Source organism: Glandiceps talaboti, chromosome 22 (genome assembly GCF_964340395.1).
Source record: "Glandiceps talaboti chromosome 22, keGlaTala1.1, whole genome shotgun sequence".
Classification (NCBI taxonomy): Eukaryota; Metazoa; Hemichordata; class Enteropneusta; family Spengelidae; genus Glandiceps; species Glandiceps talaboti.
The window spans coordinates 16268003-16287237 of NC_135570.1; the positions used below are offsets into that span (position 1 = coordinate 16268003).

The 19235-nt window shown below is 32.7% G+C and overlaps 1 protein-coding gene across 1 annotated transcript in view; it reads left to right on the forward strand.

Annotated features, from left to right (window-relative positions):
* The first annotated feature begins 349 nt into the window (after positions 1-349).
* LOC144452180 (protocadherin-15-like) overlaps positions 350-19235 on the forward strand; it is a 107338-nt gene continuing 88452 nt past the window's right edge. The window contains exons 1-2 of the mRNA XM_078143221.1: positions 350-489; positions 1260-1490. Coding sequence (XP_077999347.1) covers positions 1418-1490 — 73 coding nt within the window. The 5' untranslated portion in view covers positions 350-489; positions 1260-1417. The remainder of the gene's footprint in view (positions 490-1259; positions 1491-19235) is intronic.

Genomic DNA, 19235 nt, shown 5'->3' on the forward strand with positions numbered 1-19235 from the left:
GAACTAGCGGGCAAATCAGTGTCGTCGAGTCGTAAATATGGTGAGGTGATGGCGAGTTGACATTCCTTCAGTTCGATATATTAATGATATGTTTAGCAATAATCTCTCGATCTCCTTAAAATACAGAATTCACCGCTTTCAAATTAAAAAAACCCGAGACTAGACATTCGTTACCCTTTCCTTGTATATTTTAATTGTTAAGTTACACTGTACATGCTGTAAAACGTATCACTTTCCGCCTCATACTTGCGCCTCATTTGCATGATAAAAGATTCACTGTTAGGCGTGGTGCGTTTCTATACACGTACGTACGTACTGTTCGCTCACTTCTCTCCATCGTCAACAACAGTGTATACGTATCGGATGCTCTATACCTGCGCCTTGTCTATTTTTGAAAACGCAACCGCTGAACGGCAGGATAACACTGATAGATAATGTAGATGGAAATAATTTATCAATTTTCCTTCCGAGGGAGTCAATATTTTGAAGGTCAGTATCTCATCACATGTACTTAATCATTGGTGCACATTTGTTCTGTTGTTGATGCATTTTAAGTACTCTCACATTCGCATTGTACTTCCGTATGTACATTCATGGACGGAGTCGCTGTTGTGTGAATATTCGCACACCAGAATTAATTTAATATCGAACGCTTTTCTGTTTATCAAGTCAAATTTTAACGAAAGTGGGTTTTAATTTTGAAAAGTGTCCATCGAGCGATTTCTCAGGTAACGGTATCGCATGTCGACACCGCACATAGCTCCACGCATCAATGCACACTTGTGACGAGGAAACATTATATCAGATACGTCGCGAATATTTTACTGTTGCCGTTTATTGACATGATTCAGATCGCAAAAATACTTCGGTATGAGCATAAAATGTTACACACCTTTGATACCAAAAACGGTGTGTGTGTGAGAGGCACCGGAAAGGCGTTTGATGTGATGGGGCACATCATCTCTTGTACGCGGCGCGAAGTGATGATGGCTGGCCTGAACATCTGTCCCCGAGTTCAAAGGGGACACTTGTGAATAAAGAGCTCTTGTTCCACGCCGTGCGTCAACTACCAGGCTTTATTCAGATTGCTATAGTAAAAGCGAGCAACGACAACGTTCTTTTGTTTGATAGACTCTAAGTCAGCGATAAACTAGATTACGAAATTGAAATTGGTGCCAACCATCAGTTCACATTAGTGAACACACCGTGAATGTTGTTTATGTGTACAAAACGATAATACCAGCATTTGTTTTTCACAGACGCAGATTGTCACGTGTCGTTTTTGATGTTTCACTGGACTCGGCCATATGTGAGTCCCCAATGAAAGAAACCGGAATATATAGATAAATATCGGACACACCACAAACACAGTACTTTTAGGTGGTTGAGTTGCCACGGTAACAATTTACACTTAGACATGCCGGACCTGATTTACAGTCTCATCACTATCATCACACTGTGTGCCTCGCTCCATCTTATACATGCACAAGGTAAGTGGTTGCCATAGCAATGACCTCCGGTATCATTATAAGGAACACCACTCATATTCTATCAAGGAAACCTGTTCATTCAAGTGCATGGTTTGGTAATCACACATCAGAAAAAAACTGGCTTCTTACATTTTTTCCTGTTGGTTGACAAGGATTCATTGCACCTCCTTAAGAAATACACTTCACATATCTACAGCCTCTTGTACTAGAGTGATGAAAGATTTTAGAATGTCACATACACAAACAAAAATGACAGACTCAGATGATGGTATCATTTAGTCAAGAAAAAAACTTGTAATAGTTTTATTCATGTACAGATAGGTGTACAGCTCTGTATTATATTAGTCCTTCAACTGCAGCTGTTGACTTTAAAAAAATCACATATTCATAGAAGTTCTTCCTGTGTATTGATATAAATGAAAACAGTAAAGATAATGATTGATAAATGCCAGGAAGAGTGTGTCAATTATGAAGTCAAAGTGAAAATAAAAGGATTTCCTTTATCACTCAGACTAAAATTAATATTTTGACATAGTGTAATAGCTATTTTAATTATTCATTTTTATAAACTTGATTTAGATGTCATTGACTGAAACATTTTATTTTTTTAAAAAAAGGAGGAAATAAATACTGAGGCTAAATAAAAATTAGTATGATCGATTACTTAGAAGATATGCATCTTTGCTGACATTAAACTGTTTTATGTGGCGCAAGAAAATGTTTTCAAAATATGTGTGAACCACAATAAATTTGAAAAAAAGCAAAAGATATAGATATAAATATGAGAGACTCTACCTATTGCAGTGGTTCTGCATCAAAATCCAGAATCATAAAAAAAATATTTGGTCATACTTGGGAATTTAGGGTCATATTTTATGGAATGTCTGTGGAAAGAAAAAAAAACCTGATATACATAAATAGAAATACCATGATTAAAAAATCTAGCAACACAAATTAATGGCAAGTAGTAAATAATGGCATGACAAACAAATTATATCACAAATTTATTTTTTGAACAAATAGTGTTAGACATTCTAAACTGTATGAAAAATCAAGTCAATATTACAATAATATCATGTTAGTAGTAGTGCACGACTTCAATTTGGATCAGGGAACACAATCAATAATTTAGAGCCACAGGAAATTTGTTTATCCAATTAGAGTATATGGAATCAATGAAAGTATATGTAGTTGAATGGACAGAGAGATTTTGAAAGTTTCGTGGGATAATTCTATACAGATAGAAGTTAGTTAGGGTGTGGTCTCTCGTGTTAGTCACCGATAATGCTGAGTAGCCACTTTCACGGATAAAAACTATTGATGTCAAAATCCACCAAATTTTATTGACACTAATTTTAACGTCTTCTGTTATACATGTAATGGCTCATTTCATTGTAATGAAATGGAAAATATGGTATTTCTAAAATGTGATAAATATTGTAATAAAATGTGAAAAGATTTCAGTGTGAGAATTTTAATGGAAAGTTTATAGTAACATTAACATTTGAATTTCATTTTTGCAAAACATTTATTAGCACAAAATAATAGTCAACTAGTGTTGTGACTATCAAAACTGGCTTCAACTTCAGTTCAGTTCAGTTGCTTCAACTATTTCAAGGCAAAATAAAGCTATAATTTTAGAAAAAAATTGAAGAATTTTTACTAAATTTCTATTTTGAAATTAAATATTAGAATATTAAATATTAGAATTTGAAATCTGAAAATTGTTAACAAAGCTGTCAACATAGTTTTGATGTGAGCTGTTATCCAAGGTTTCTGACACATTATATTTCTATAACATAACAATTCAGCATAATGAATGAAAAATGAAGAAGTGAACAATTTTGACTAAATTTGTATGGAAGTGTCATTGCAATATGAAATCTAAAAAACAGTGAAACAAAGACATTGATGTAGTTTGGATGTAAACAGCTCAAAGGTCTTTGTATTTCTGTGGAATTCCAACATTTTGACCCTTGACTCTTGACCTTTCACCCCTGGTTTTAGAAATTGAGTTGTCAACATTTGTTGTTGTTTTCGCATGACTGGCATAGCTATATAATGGTGACTTAATAAGTCTCACTTTTCTAATATCAATACCTGAATTTCTAAGTGTTCACTTTCACAGTCTTCTTAACTTTACAAAATTTAGGATAAAACCAAAGCTGCCATTAGCAAAACTCAGAAATATAACTTCTACAACTGTTTCTAAATATATGGTAATAAATTGCATAGTTTTGGTGCTAATTGAAATTAGGGAACATCTGTCCATTGAAGTAGCTATTTGATATTGTGTAAAAACACATAAAAACAGTTTGTCGGTAAACTTCAAACACAATAAAACATGTTAGGTGAAGCAATTAAAAAAAATCAATATGTTATATGCAAATTGGGCCACACAGAATAAAAAACTTGTTCAGTCAATTTTACCCACATTAAGGGGTTTCTGTCTGTTGTTGTTTTTTATCAGACAATGAAAATGTCTTAAATATTGTGAATAAGGGACTTTAAGGTCTATTAATTATTGCAAGCAAAAGAATTCAAACTATTTAATACATAAATTGGGATTTGTCAAAATAACCTGTCATGTCGTATCAGCATGGATTCAGAATCAAATTATAAAGAAAGGTAAGTCAAAAAGAGGAGAAATATCAAAACAATAAAGTAGGTCCCACTAAACCAAAACTTAGAAGAAACTACACTAAAATTCATGCAAACATAGAGTTTAAAATGTATAGCCTGTATGTTCAGGTTTGATAAAATTTCTAATATGTTATTTTTTTACAATCCTAAGGAAATGGAAAAAAAATATCTTGAGGCAGATTGTTTAGACACTGCTGCTTTCAATATCTACATGCCATGATTTCTTTAATGTCACATGGATCTGATTTACTCTGTTGGAATTAAATCACAGGATCAGTGTTTTGCTAAGGGCAATATAAGTGGGTAAAATGTACATGGGTTCCCTACATGTACCAGTGTTTGGTTAGGGGTTGTATTTAGTAGGTAAAATGTATCTGAGTTACCCTGTCATTTTAAAAGGGTTCCCTACCAAAGCTTGCTTAAGAGTGGAAAGTAGGTAAAATCTACCCAAGTTCCGCTCTCAGCTTATTGGGGTTCCCTACCTCTACCTGAGTTCCCCAGTCATTTTACCTGGCTTCTGTACCATTGTTTTGTTAAGGGTGGTAAGCAGATAAAATCTACCTGAGTTCCCCAGTCATTTTACCTGGCTTCCGTACCATTGTTTTGTTAAGGGTGGTAAGTAGGTAAAATCTACCTGAGTTACCCTGTCATTTTACAACTGGTACCCTACCAGTGTTTTGTTAACCAGGGAGTTTCAATACCAGGGTTCCAAAATAAAATTCCTGTACATAGTGTATTGGAAACTATGCTGCTCTCTGTTACCTGGGTTCCAAAATCCTTGGCAAAATACTGATACATATCAGAATAAAGGAAGGCTTAAAAAAATCAACATTAAAAAGGTAATGCATAGCAAGAGATGCCAGCTGCTATCTGTAAACATACTTATTCAAGTTGTATGCATGTTTGTAAGTGCAGTGTAGTACAATGGGTGAAGTACCCTGCCATACATTTGACATGAGTATAGTCTTAGTACAATGACGGCAAGTCAGCTATTGGATAGTCTGGATGTCAACATGGTTTCTAAGTCGTAATGATACCATACAGGAAGAAGACCAGCTATTGGGTTACTAGTGAACATAGACCATAGACCTATAATAATAGATCCATGTACAAACACAAACTAAACTATTATTGTGAAATGTTGATATAAGCTGTCATTGATATATAATTATAATGACAGTAGGGTGGTATCTCTGCATCATCAAAATTTTCCTCAAATGGTCACACCTTCAAACTCATTCAGTATCTTGATAACAAGGTTATCATATCAATTCATAGGTATATCAATCAGCACTTATCAAAAGGAAAGACACTCTACAGAGTTAAAAGATATTCTATGGCAATTTTGTTCGGGAACCCAGGTAAAATGACATGGGAACCATGGTAGATTTTACTACCCTTAACAAAAACACTGGTAGGGACCCATGTAAAATGACTTGGGAACCATGGTAGATTTTATCTACTTGTTTTGCCCTTAGCGAAAAACACTGTGTATTGTACAGTTTGTAGGGCTTTGAAAATGAAGGCTGAGCATTGCCATAGTTTAATTACCATATTCACTGAGTCTGTACAGTGTGATATCTCAGTGGTTGAAGAACAAACACAATATAAACCAAATGTACAGGTTTAAATGTTCCTTCTCATAACAATGTTAGCCAAAATCTAATTAAAATAAATGGTTTGTGCATCAACAAAGTGATATTACCTTTGCTAACATAAGCCTTAGCACACTTTAATTCAACAATATTCATTCAACTTCAAATATTGCCACAGAGTCAGCTTGTATTTTGACAGTGAAATTAAAAAGATTCAATCTTTGTGAATGGAAATTAATTCACATTCATAAATCACTTTCACAGTTTGTCTATTAATTCACAGTCACATTAATACACTTTCATATTTTGTAAATAACTAATCTTTGATATGACTGCAAGTAGGTCTCACTGAATAATCTCAAAATTCTGAACCTAAACTGAACTTTGATATCAAGCTAAGAGGGGTTGTTTTTTTCGTGTGGTTCAGTGCACTGTTGTCTTTTATCCTATGATATATATACATATATACTTTTAATAGTTCTTTATTTACATTCGGTATTGTGTCAATAGTTTCTTTCATAATAATGTGAACAGCTGTGATTTTAACATAAAAGTTACCCTTGAGAAGATAAAAACATGACATTTTCACTGTTTATTTAGTGATTGGAGTGTTTGAGTACAACATATCAGATCAGAATCATACCTCTGAAATATTATAAAGTTGTATATTACTACAATTATGTTTGTGTAATTGTAAGAATAATTCAGATTAAGTGTGTCTGTCAATCATATGTGTCTGAAGCTATAGTTCAGTTTTAAATTTTATCAAAAAAATAAATTATCAATTTGTCGTTGTCATCATTTGGAGATGACTGTAATGGAGGAAAATTCTAAGTCGATGTAAAATAATTTTCTGTCTTCATTTCCGTCTAATAAAAAAAATTGTGTATTCAAGAAATTAATTGTTCAATTTCAGAATATGTGGGTTTAGGTAGATTTTATTATTTTATTTTATTTTATTTTATTTTTTTTTCATGTTTGAGTTTCTAGTTCAGGTTTTCCATTGTTTTCCAAATGGTCTCCAAGCTGTTTATTTCTACCTATCAGATGTATAGCCATTACAGATTGGAAGAATAGTTTTATTTTGTCTTTTAGTTTCCACATCCACTATTTCTCATGAGACTTCACAATTTTTGCAATTTTATTATCTTTTTCTTGAATACATAAAAAAAAGTTTAGGGTCGTCAGTGAAAAGCTAGGTGGGGTTTGGTAACTGGAACCAAACAATTATTTTTTTTTAGGCCTTATACATAAGGACTGTATTGAGTAATGAAAATGTGTATTTGATTCAGTCTTTGTTTCCATGTTGGTGTTGAAAGCACAACCTGGTTAAACTTAGTAACTAGGTTAATGAGACATGAAGTAGTGTCACCTTAAAGTAATTATACAGTGTATTACACTGTTCTATAACGAAGGTGTTTATTTATAATTGAAAGAGTCAGCCACTTGAACTGGTCTGTTTGGACAGTCTAAGAAATATCAAATTTTAATGAGTTGCCATGGTAATTAAGAGAATGCTAGAGATCTCGGGAAGCTTGTTGCACCAGCATTTAATTTGTCAAGTTTGACATTATTATATTGTAAAGATGCATAATTTAATTGGAAGATGGCCACTTGAATCAGTCTAATGTAAAAAAATATCAAATTTAATGGTGATGTAATAAATAGACGGTACACAAAACTCATAAGGAAGCCAGGTATTACTAACATTTAATTTATTAATCAGACAAAGTTTTAGTGGTTTGTCGTCATAAAGATCTTATGATTTATATTCCATTATACCTTCTCAAGGTGTCCTGTAGACTGTTGCCATGGCAACCGTAAACTCTTCAGGTCTTTAGCTCTACTGATATTTATCTGAGGCCAATTACCTTTACAGTGAATGCTGAAGGAAAGCTGTTAATATCAAATAGAAATTTGTGAATCTAATTTTCAAAGTTATTTAGTGTAGAAAGTTAACATTGTGTTGATAGATATGGTAAATTCATTGTGATTAGTATTGAGAAATGTAGCAAAGTACAAAAACAGAAAGATTGAAAACAATGAAATGTTAACAAATAAAGGATCTATACCTGTTGTCTGTAACAGAAGTCAATATCCTAGAAAGTCCTTGTAAATGTAACCAGTAATCACATTAATGATACCCTTTGTTCATTGAATTTAATTAGTACCTGGAATGAACTTCCTGAATTTTTTTTGTACTATCACACCTTAATTAAGTACCTTTTTTGATAAATATTAGAATGAACTCTAAAATGTAAATCCCTCTGTAGAATTCAAAATCGGGTATAAAAATATCACCTGTATCTCTTCTCTGAAATATGTTTATTTTGTGACAGTCAAAAAAAGTTTACCAGCTATGAGACATGAAAAGATAACCATGAATGTCTTAACATATTAGTTTGTGATGGTACACATGTATGATATACACGTCTGTTATTAGCCAGCTAACTTTATTTCAAGTCTAGCAATGAAAATTGTTTATTAGAGAAAACATCATGTTACTCAGTGTGTCTGCAGTCAGTCACCTTTTTATTTTGAATTGATACATTATAAAGCTTTGTACTTATCAGTTTACTGTGATCATGCAGTATGGTTGGAATATTAATGTCCCATGAGTGAAACACTGCACCTACATCACTTAGCTGTAAGATCTAACAAGACGCTATAAAACCTTTTGCACAATGTATACTAGCTACTTTAATACATTTCAATATAGATTTGATTGATATTTGTAAGTCATAGCAGAGACAACATCTTAAAACATTGATAAGATTACTTCAAATCTGACTGACGTAAGACACATGCAAGTTATAAAATAATCAGGACGAGATATCACATTCTAAAAAATAGGCATCATGGCGCTATCGGCATAATTCAAAACCCTTCCATAAAATGTAGTGATTTAAATTATAGATGATTTGTGTATTAGATTAGATTAGTTTGATAAGACTTCAATAAACAGCTTTTATGTCTGCAAGGATTCTGTCAGCTTGAAGTCTAGCAATTATAAGTCAGAGATTGTATGGATCCGTGTTTGGATGGTATGAACTTAAGATGTATGTGTTGACATCAGAAAACTGTGTGAGCCTTTGGGATTGGGTGTGGCATTCATATTTATTTGAAAACAAATTATTACTAGCATTTGATTATTTCTATCGGATTTAGATTTAGATGGGAATTAGTGGTAGTATTTTTACTTCAATTATTTGTGAAATTAAGTCAATTGTTTGACATATTTAGTCTTCAGCAAACAAAAGTTGGAATGGGGTGGGAATGGGGATGGGGGTGGGAATGGGTGGGGGTGGGGGTGGGCATGGGGTGGGAATGGGGTGGGGATGGGTTGCTATTGGATGAAATGGGGTCCAACCATCTGCATGTCTCTCCATATGACCATGTCCAGGTATAACTCTAATATGCAAAAGTGAATTTCATTCAAACTTAATTGGCACAAAGCTCATCCCATTATAGTTGACATGTGTATGTCCCAATACTTTAGTGAGGTTGTGAAATTATTATGTGAGATGCAAGAAGTTTATTGTCTTCAGTTCTAGATTTTAATAATCAGAATAATTACATTACTTTCTTTATTATTTATAATTCAAGTATATTTAAAAAAGACAATTTGAATAAGAAATATTATTTTTTAGTTTTTAATTGAAACAATATAGATGTGTGCTGAATTTTATTACTAGCTAAGTATTATACTTCAGATGGTTTGGTCATTGTTTACCAAGAGATGCCAGTTTTTACAGTGCTCCCTGGGAGTTGAGGAAGTAAATGGGCCATTGTGCCGCTATAGCTCCAATGCCATGAGTACTATAATAATTGTAAAGCACTTTGAGTATAGCATGTTAAAGTGCTGTAAAGAAACCATCATAATTAGTATTATTAAGGCTCTGAATCCAACAGGTGTCAGATACAATGGCAGACCATACAATATATTATCAGTTGATTGTGATATTAAAAATTTGGATTGTGAAAGTGTGGTTTTTGTTTTTGAAGTTTAGTTATTAACGTCAAGATATCTTGAATGTTCTTTTCTTGTGGATCAAATAGTTTGTGAGTATGACAATTAAAAAAAAACATTATATAAGAGAAGAATTAATAGATGCACTGTAATCTTAAAACTGTTATGGAAGAGACTGCAAGATTTATTTTGTAAAAGATGAACAATAGTATGTGTAAAGGCCAAGGTATCAATCCCACATTCTCACATTAATGTTATCTTATCATTGACACCATAAAGATTACATGGGATTATTCTTGTGTTCTAGACCAATTTTTTCTCTAGCTTTACAAGAAAACTTTTTCACTCCTACATTCTAATCGTAATCCCAATTTGCCCTTTAAAGGGCCATGTTTCAATCCCAGGTCATATTATTATATGGGACCAGTTTTTGTTCTGCACCAAGGTTTTGTATAACTCTGTCAGACAACTGTTTTATACATTTAAGTTTTAATCCTAAACTCACCGTTCGCCTTTAATGTAATTTCTTCAGTGCCCATTAAAACAACCAAAGTAAAGCATTTTCTGTACGTAGCACAATCGTTTATAGCATCCATATCAAGTAAAACCCATAACACCAAAGTAAAGCATTTTCTGTATGTAGCACAATCATTTATAGCATCCATATCAAGTACAACCCATAACACCAAAGTAAAGCATTTTCTGTATGTACCACAATCATTTATAGCATCCATATCAAGTACAACCCATAACACCAAAGTAAAGCATTTTCTGTATGTAGCACAATCATTTATAGCATCCATATCAAGTACAACCCATAACACCAAAGTAAAGCATTTTTCTGTATGTAGCGCAATCATTTATAGCATCCATATCAAGTGTAAAAGTATACTGTTTCATTTGTTAATTGACCACATTAGAAAGGCCACATGCTCTAGGCTTGTAAATAAACCAAATGAAACGGTATACTTTTACACTTGATATGAATGCTATAAACAAGTGTAGCACATAGAGAAAGTGCTTTACTTCAGTGTTAATCGTTGTATTAGTAAATGAAACAGTATACTTTTACACTTGATATGAATGCTATAAACAAGTGTAGCACATACAGAAAGTGTTTTACTTCAGTGTTTAATACATCTCATTGTAATAATGTATGTTCTTTAATTTTTTGTTCAAAGTTTACAATGTTGATGTTATAATAAAGTAGTATATCATACCACAATTTAGATCCAGTGAAAATTTCTACTCACAGTCAAAACAAGTTGTCTTGTCGTCCAAGAAATAGACATACATTAAATGTTATATGGAGATTTTATAGTCATTTCTCATTGACTTGGTGAGTTGAAATTTTCATTTGATATGAGCCCAGAGACCATGAACATTGATTGGTGTAGAACTTAGATGTATTACAATTAGACATAATGACATCCATTTCTTGGTCCACTTCATTTTAATGATTTCTATAAGATAGTAGAAAATTAGTCCATCCCACATAATTGGGATGATGGAGATGAGTGGAATGTTTGGATGGGTTTCCTAGCAACAGTGATGTAAACTATTTCAGGATCTGTCAGGACAAATCAGTGTGTGAACTATTCATGATCTGTCATTGACAGACAGTTCAGATACTCTTTTAAAAATCGTTGCATAGGAAAAAGAATTGATGTGATTATTCAGAATACTAAAGGTGGATTTCGAAAAGAATTTAATTTTGTACGGAATTTTATTTCATTTTGAATTTATCAACTTTTTGTAAAGTATCTATGGGATTGAATAGTGCTATTCTACACTGTATCATACAATATAACAATATACTATACATAATGACAGAGAAGAGAAAAAAAAAATACTGAGGCCTAATAAATAAAATAGAGTGGTTCCAGTTATGCTAAATTTTCTTCCTATCAGATGTAAAGTCATTACAGATTGGAAGAACAGACTATCAGAGTATCTTTTTTAGTTGATGGTAGTTAAGTTTCCACATCCACTATTTCTCATGAGACTTCACAATTTTTTGCGATTTTATTATTTTTTTCTCGAATGCGTAAAAAGGGTTTAGGGTCGGCAGTGAAAAGCTAGGTGGGGGTCGGGTAACCAGAACCAAACAATAATTTTTTTTAGGCCTTATCTTGTCATTTAGAAATCTCAGTTGTGTTAACAGTAATGGTTTCCTTTCCACTTTACATCTCTGAATGTCAAAATCATTATCCTTGTCACTACTTTTTACTCTCAAAGTAATGAGAGATTATTAGTCAGATACAAAAGGATGATTTTAGTATCAAATTATCTATAAGTGCACAATAGAGATGGTTTTTTTTTCTTTTCAAACTCTTGTTGAACCTGTGTCCTTAAACTAAAAAGGTTAAGTTGTTTATCCTTGCTGTGTTTCTGTTGTTAAAATAGATTTTGTATTTGATTCATTCACATGGTCTGCATACACTTCAAAGTCTGACAGGAATGATATTTCCATACCCGATTTTGAATTCTCCAGAGGAATTTACACTTCAGAATTCATGCTAATATTGATAAAAAAAAAGTGACAGAATATATGACAGTTCCAAAAAATTCAGAAAATTTATTCCTGGTAAATTCAATGAATTGCCATCATTATAGCTTGCACTTACATGTATTAAAAATTAGGTTTATAATACAAAGAGAAGTACTCGTTATTTTAGGAAGTTACATAAACACATGCCCAACATACAAGCATTAACAGAATATACAGAAATACAAATGTATACATGTTGGGCTGTATAACCTTTGGATTAAAATTTCAAGATAAAAAATAACAAGATGAAATGATTTATGTGGCTGTGTCTTTATTTTCTGTCCATAACTGAAGATAATTATGCATCTTATAATAAAAAAAATTATTTGGTTCTGATTACACTCAATTTTAGAATAGATGGGGTAGGTAGATTTTTTATTTATTTATTTTTTTCTGTGTGAGTGTCTAGTTCAGGTATAATACAATTGACAATAAAATACGGTATATACAAGGCTAGGAATGGAATCATAACAACCAAGTGTATTCAGCATTCGTTGTTTACAACTTTATTGATTGCCAATCCAAGTAGTAAATTCCTACGTATTAGTGTTAATGTAGATTTAATAGTCACCATATAGGCCTACATGTTGTAAAATGTGACCAACCCATTACATACATCTTAGCTGTATTACACAGTTGACCTACCAGGATGTAGGTTGATGGACTCGTGTAATCAGCATAATAACTTACAGTATTGCTTGTCAAATTGTCATGGTAACGGTATTAAACCATGAACATAGGTTTGATAGACGTCTGATGGGTCTCTCAGGTGAACAAATCTGTCTGTAACATTCTACTAAAAATTTTTATTTTGTATAAGTGTACTAAAACATATAAATTTATTGATTTTGACATAAAATAATGCTCATATGGCTGGTATTACTATTTTATGGTATTTTTTCTTTCTTCAAGTTAAACTGTAAACATGGAAATTGTTGCTAAAGACTTATTTTCAATTGTTTCGCTTGATGACAAAAATGCAAAAATATGTATTATATTATATCATGCTACTATGCGCCATTCTGATTGGATAATAACTGTGGTAAAATCCCATTTTACCACGGCTGGCAGTGGTAAAATGGGCCCCTAAACTAGCATATGAATAGTACATACAAGCTGAATGTGTTCGTTCTTATACTAATAAGTTAACACTTCCCCAGAGTAAAGGTGTGTCAGGTATCCTGTACAATAGTTTGGGTTACAGTAGTCCAAATAATTCCACTGATGACCTTGCGATCGAAAGCAACGATCGATCAGTGGCTTCAACATCACTGATAAGGTACAAGTTCTCCCCATGCAACGAGCCGTCTCAGCGTCCTATTCTCGTTACGCGTTGAATCAAGCAACACCGATTCAACTTTTAACCATCAGTCAAGGTGCGTCAGGATTATTTCGAAACTGTAAATTTTCAGGTTCAGTCAATGTTCAATTTGTTACCCATTAAATTAAAGTAAACTGTGTAATGTCGCGTCTCTGATTTATTGTCTCACGCTTTCTCCGATTCAACGCCGAGACATCTATTTTTAGCAGTGTACAAGATTGTATTGTTCTTATGAAAATATCCAAACAAAATTGTTACTTCCTTTGACCTCTTGCCCCCTTTTCTTTGTTGCTAGTTTTCAACGCGTTTTCGTTATGCATTATATGATGTAAATAAAGTAATTTATCAATGCAATGCAATGCATTGCAATGCAGTGTATGGGTTGGGTTCATGCAGTGTGTGTGGGGGCTACATGAACGTATCCACTCATTAAAATATGCTCGTTCCCGACGATCTATTACCGACGATCTTTTTCTGTACGTGCGAATTCGCCTTTTCGGGCATATAAATAACTACAGAATCACATTTAAAAGAAATATACACACATTTTGATATAATATAATAGCAATAACTCCCGCCGAAGGCGGGTATACACTCGAATTTGGTACAATTCGCTCCATATAGCACTCGCCATTCGGCTCGTGCTATATGTCGCGAATTGTTCCAAAATCTCGTGTATACCCGCCTTCGGCGGGGGTTATTGCTTAAGTGACTAACATGCCTTTTTGTACATATAAACATGATTTACTAGTCTGGTAATTAGTAAAAATTAGTTTTAAATGAGAACTAGTTGAAGAACCCAGAAATGCAAATTTTCTAGTAGTGAAAATATCTACTAGATTTACAGTACCTTCCTTTTCAACTACAACTCATTGGGTTAGAGTCATAATTTTATCTTACAAGATGAATATATGAAATAGATGTGAAGGGAATTCCTGTACATACAGGTGATATCATTTGTTATTTGAAGCCTCCATTGTGCCTCAGTCAACCCAGCTACATGTATAATTGGGGACCTGGTAGGATAGAGGTTACAATGTGAATGCTTTAATCCTATGCCCCCCCCCCCCCCCCCCCCCCCCCTCCCCCAGGGAGTTGAGGAAGTAAAGGGCAGTTGTGCCGCTATAGATTGATCAGTACTAGGGGTAATAATTGTAAAGAGCTTTTTGAGCACAGAGTGGGAAAGTGCTATATAAAAAACAACATTATTATTATTATTATTATATATATATATTATATATTTTTAAAACATGTGAATATCACATTTATTCATTCTGAAAATAAGTGGTAGTTAAACATTTAGTGTATCATTCTTTTTATTCCGATATCACTATCAAAACTATTTATTGGTATTTATATTTATAATTTTATCATTGTTATTAAAGGGACGGTTTTTGGACATAATTTTTGTTGCCTACGAGGTGTTACATATTGTATTCTACTTACTGAAGCACACTCATTCGTTATTTGATACTGGTATAACTCAATCCTGGTATTTAGATATAATATATGAAAGATTTTATGACATAATTGTTGGTACGTATCAACAAATCTGAGGAAATCCCTGTCATTACATGAACAACACGAGTTGGATGGTTGGTAAAAAGTGACACATCACAGCTACATGAATCATTGTAAATACTAAACATTGTACTTGATTAGTTTTATGTAAAGTATTTTGTATTACTAACCAAAGTAAAAACCGTCTAAACTCAGCCAGTGCTCCTTTAAATTGCAAATTACAATTTTTAAGGTCATGCTGAAATTTTTTCTTTGATCTAATAACATGATAATATAAATGATTGAAGAAAATATGAACATCCCAAAATTCTCTAAAAATGGTTATAATACAAAATAAAAAACTGAAAATATATTAGATTGTTGATATGTTATTATATCAGTTATAACTAACCCTCCCATATACATCCAACTTATTTATTTTTAGAATTTTTTAAGGTTGAAATTTGTTGTATTCCCCTTTATTGATATAGTCAATCTACATATATGAAACAACAAGGTATGTATCTACAGAAATACAACATACACATCGATCATAAAAACTAACTGATCTATAAATGTAAAAAAAACAGAAGTCGACGTAGGGGACGATTTCCCCGTTTATTCAGTTCTAACTGAAATCCTTACATCTAGTCTGACATATTTATTTTCGGAGTTTTTTTAAGTTTGAAATTTGTTGTATTCCCATTTATTGATATAGTCAATCTACATATATGAAACAACAAGGTATGTATCTACAGAAACACAACATACACATTGATCATAAAAACTAACTGATCTATGTAAAAAACAGAAGTCGAGTCGATATGGAGGACAAATTCCCAGATGACAGTTGGATTGCATCAATATATTTGATTTTCAATAATTCTATAAATTGTGCATTATTGCAAAATGTCAAAATAGTCTGGTTGTAATAGTAATATATATATATTATTTTGACAGATGTCAGTTCAAAGAAAGACAGTACTTTCAAGTGTGGATTGTGGAAAGACCCTGAAAAAATAATATTTCACAAGGTTTAATCACTTCAATAAATAATGAGTATTCTGAAGACAAGTGCAAATTTCTTGAAAAATTTCACCTAATTTTGGAGTTTTGAAACTAGCATTTCTGACCCACTGTCACAAAAACAAGTAATGCGACAGTAATAGGCAATATTTCCTCTTTTGGTTCTAAGAGTAAAAGTTGTCAGTTGTTCATTTTTAGTCAGGAGGACTGCAAAGTCGAGAGGAGTGCAATATTTCTGAACAATTTTGCCAAATAAAGCTAAATGTGAGAGAATATCCAGGTGGCTCTGACAAAGTATCTGATATGTAAAACTGAACTTATAATGTATGTGTACACAGTAAAGAAATAAATCAGTGGGACATTTGAGTTGAATGAAAAAAAAGTTTTGCGTGAGTGAACTGCATAAACCTGAAGTATAATATTTTTTACCCCACCCCTCAAAAAAACCCTTCAAAACAGAATGATATTGAAATACTGTACTTTGTGTTGTATTTGGATGATAAAAGTGTTATGTATTAAATATCATTGTGTTTGTGATTTCTTCAGAATATGGCTAAATTTAATGAATTTTTTTTTTCAGAATTTATCTTACTTTTGCATATTTTATGAAATAGGAGAGAGAAGTGAAAGTTTTCCTTTCCTTTCCTTCAAAAAGAAAGAATAAAGTATTTCTTAAAGTTGGCTTTGTTCTCAGTCTGATGACTTTCTTGAAATTAAATAAAAGTAGAAATGGTGAAGGGAATCGAGAGATTAAACAGACTTAGTAAAAGTAGAAATGGTGAAGGGAATCGAGAGATTAAACAGACTTAGTAAAAGTAGAAATGGGGAAAGGAATCGAGAGATTAAACAGACTTAGTAAAAGTAGAAATGGGGAAAGGAATCGAGAGATTAAACAGACTTAGTAAAAGTAGAAATGGGGAAAGGAATCGAGAGATTAAACAGACTTAGTAAAAGTAGAAATGGTGAAGGGAATCGAGAGATTAAACAGACTTAGTAAAAGTAGAAATGGGGAAAGGAATCGAGAGATTAAACAGACTTAGTAAAAGTAGAAATGGTGAAGGGAATCGAGAGATTAAACAGACTTAGTAAAAGTAATCAGATTAATAACGAAGCTCTTTGAATGACAGGATATATTAACTGAGATATTATGTAACTTCAAGATGCACATTGATTATGTATTTGAATTGTATGAATCTGAAAGTAATTTTACGTCAATTAATCAAATGCATACTGCCACACTATTTTAATTGAGTCATTTTGTAAACCAACAAAAGATGAAAATTCTAATCAATAAATTTCATGATCCTAAAACTACCAAAAATCCTAAATGTAGCAAATTAGGATACTTTAGACAAATCAATAGTAAGCATTATGATCTAAAAGTGTTTTGTCCAAGAAAGAGAAATCATTTTAGTTTGAAAAACAAACAAGATGTACACTATAAGGATGAATTACTAGGCGCCTAGTTTTTGGTTTCATTGATTTTTGAAATGGGGACCCTCCATGTCTGTCTGTCTATATGCAATGTGTATGTCCATCTGTCTCTGTCTGAGTCCTCTTTGTCTCTGACTATCTGCATGTCTGTGTCTAACTGACTGCAGATGGAAACATGTGTCTGTCAGATATCTGCCTACCTGTGTGTCTCTATCTGTCAGTTTGTTTGTTTGTCTGTCATGTGAGTCTGTCTGTGCAGATCTATAACTGTCTGTCTGCATGCATGCCCCCCCTCTCTCTCTATCTCTTTCTCTCTCTTTCTTTCTTTCTTTCTCGCTCGTGTCTGATCGCACGCTCTCTCTCTCTCTCTCTCTCTCTCTCTCTCTCTCTCTCTCTTTCTCTCTCTCGATCTCTCTCTCTCTCTCTCTCTCTTTCTCTCTCTCTCTCTCTCTCTCTCTCTCTCTTTCTCTCTCTCTCTCTCATGTGTCTGATCGTTGTCTCTATATCTCTTTCTTTATAATGGTATCTCTGTTACCTGTTTCGTTTCTTTTTCTTTCTCTGTCAATGTTTTTCATTTTCTGACAATTTTTACAGTGAAAATTAAATCCATACAATCCAATTACATTGTCCACTATACTGTGTTGTGGGTTTTATTAAAAGTTGCATACTTATCAGACCGACAATTTTTTGTTGATTTTGTATAACACTACATGGTAGGAAAATTGGAATTTTTTGTAGAAATATGTATGTCCTTGTGTAACGATACAGTGGACTAGATAGACAAGCATATAAATATTAGCACCAGATTCACATTCCCTGTGGTATTGTTAATCAAATATTCAGTTCTTGTTATTCATCATGAAATCTAATTCCTCGTGAGAATTTATGAGATAAGAGAATCAATTCCCTTATGAAATATCAAATTATAAATTTAGTAATTCATGAAATCTGGAGATATTACCATGATTTAATTAGTGTATGTGTCATGATTATTAGCTTATTTCTTTACGTCTCATCAAAATTGTCAGATTTTTGGAGAAAAAATTGTGAATTCACTCGATTTTAAACAATCATTTCAATCTGTCATAATCTTGATTAAATTTTGTTGTACATGACAATAAATTTAATAGTACTGATGAGCAATTTTGAAAACAATATTTTCAACTCAGCTAGCAGTTCAATATAAGAAGATGCATGGTTATGCTGTGAATTGAGACATAATCATTTTTTGTTAAAAGTGTCATTTACTGGGTAAAATGCAATATTTGTCATGATTGTCATCATAAAAATACAAAGTCTGGTGACGTGACAACTGAACAGATATTAAATGACAATGTTGACGTGCAGTGTAAGTAAGAAAGTAAACAGTATCATGTAAACTTAATGGTTCATAAAGAGATACTTGTAGGTAATATTGGTAATATTTCTGGTTATCATACGTGGCATATAAAACCCAGATAGACAGACTGTGGTGTGCCATGTCATACATGGTATTATACAGCCCAGACAGACAGATTTTTGCTTTGTAGATGTATATATAGACAAAGTTGCAGTGAAATGATATCACTGTGTGCTGCATGGTTATTAGAAATATCAAAAGATAAGAAACTGACCAGGGATGTTCAGTACATTCACATAATCTTTGCAACTACTGTGGTTTCTTTGATTAGGTAGACTTACAAGCAAACAGTGTTGTAGTAGTAAA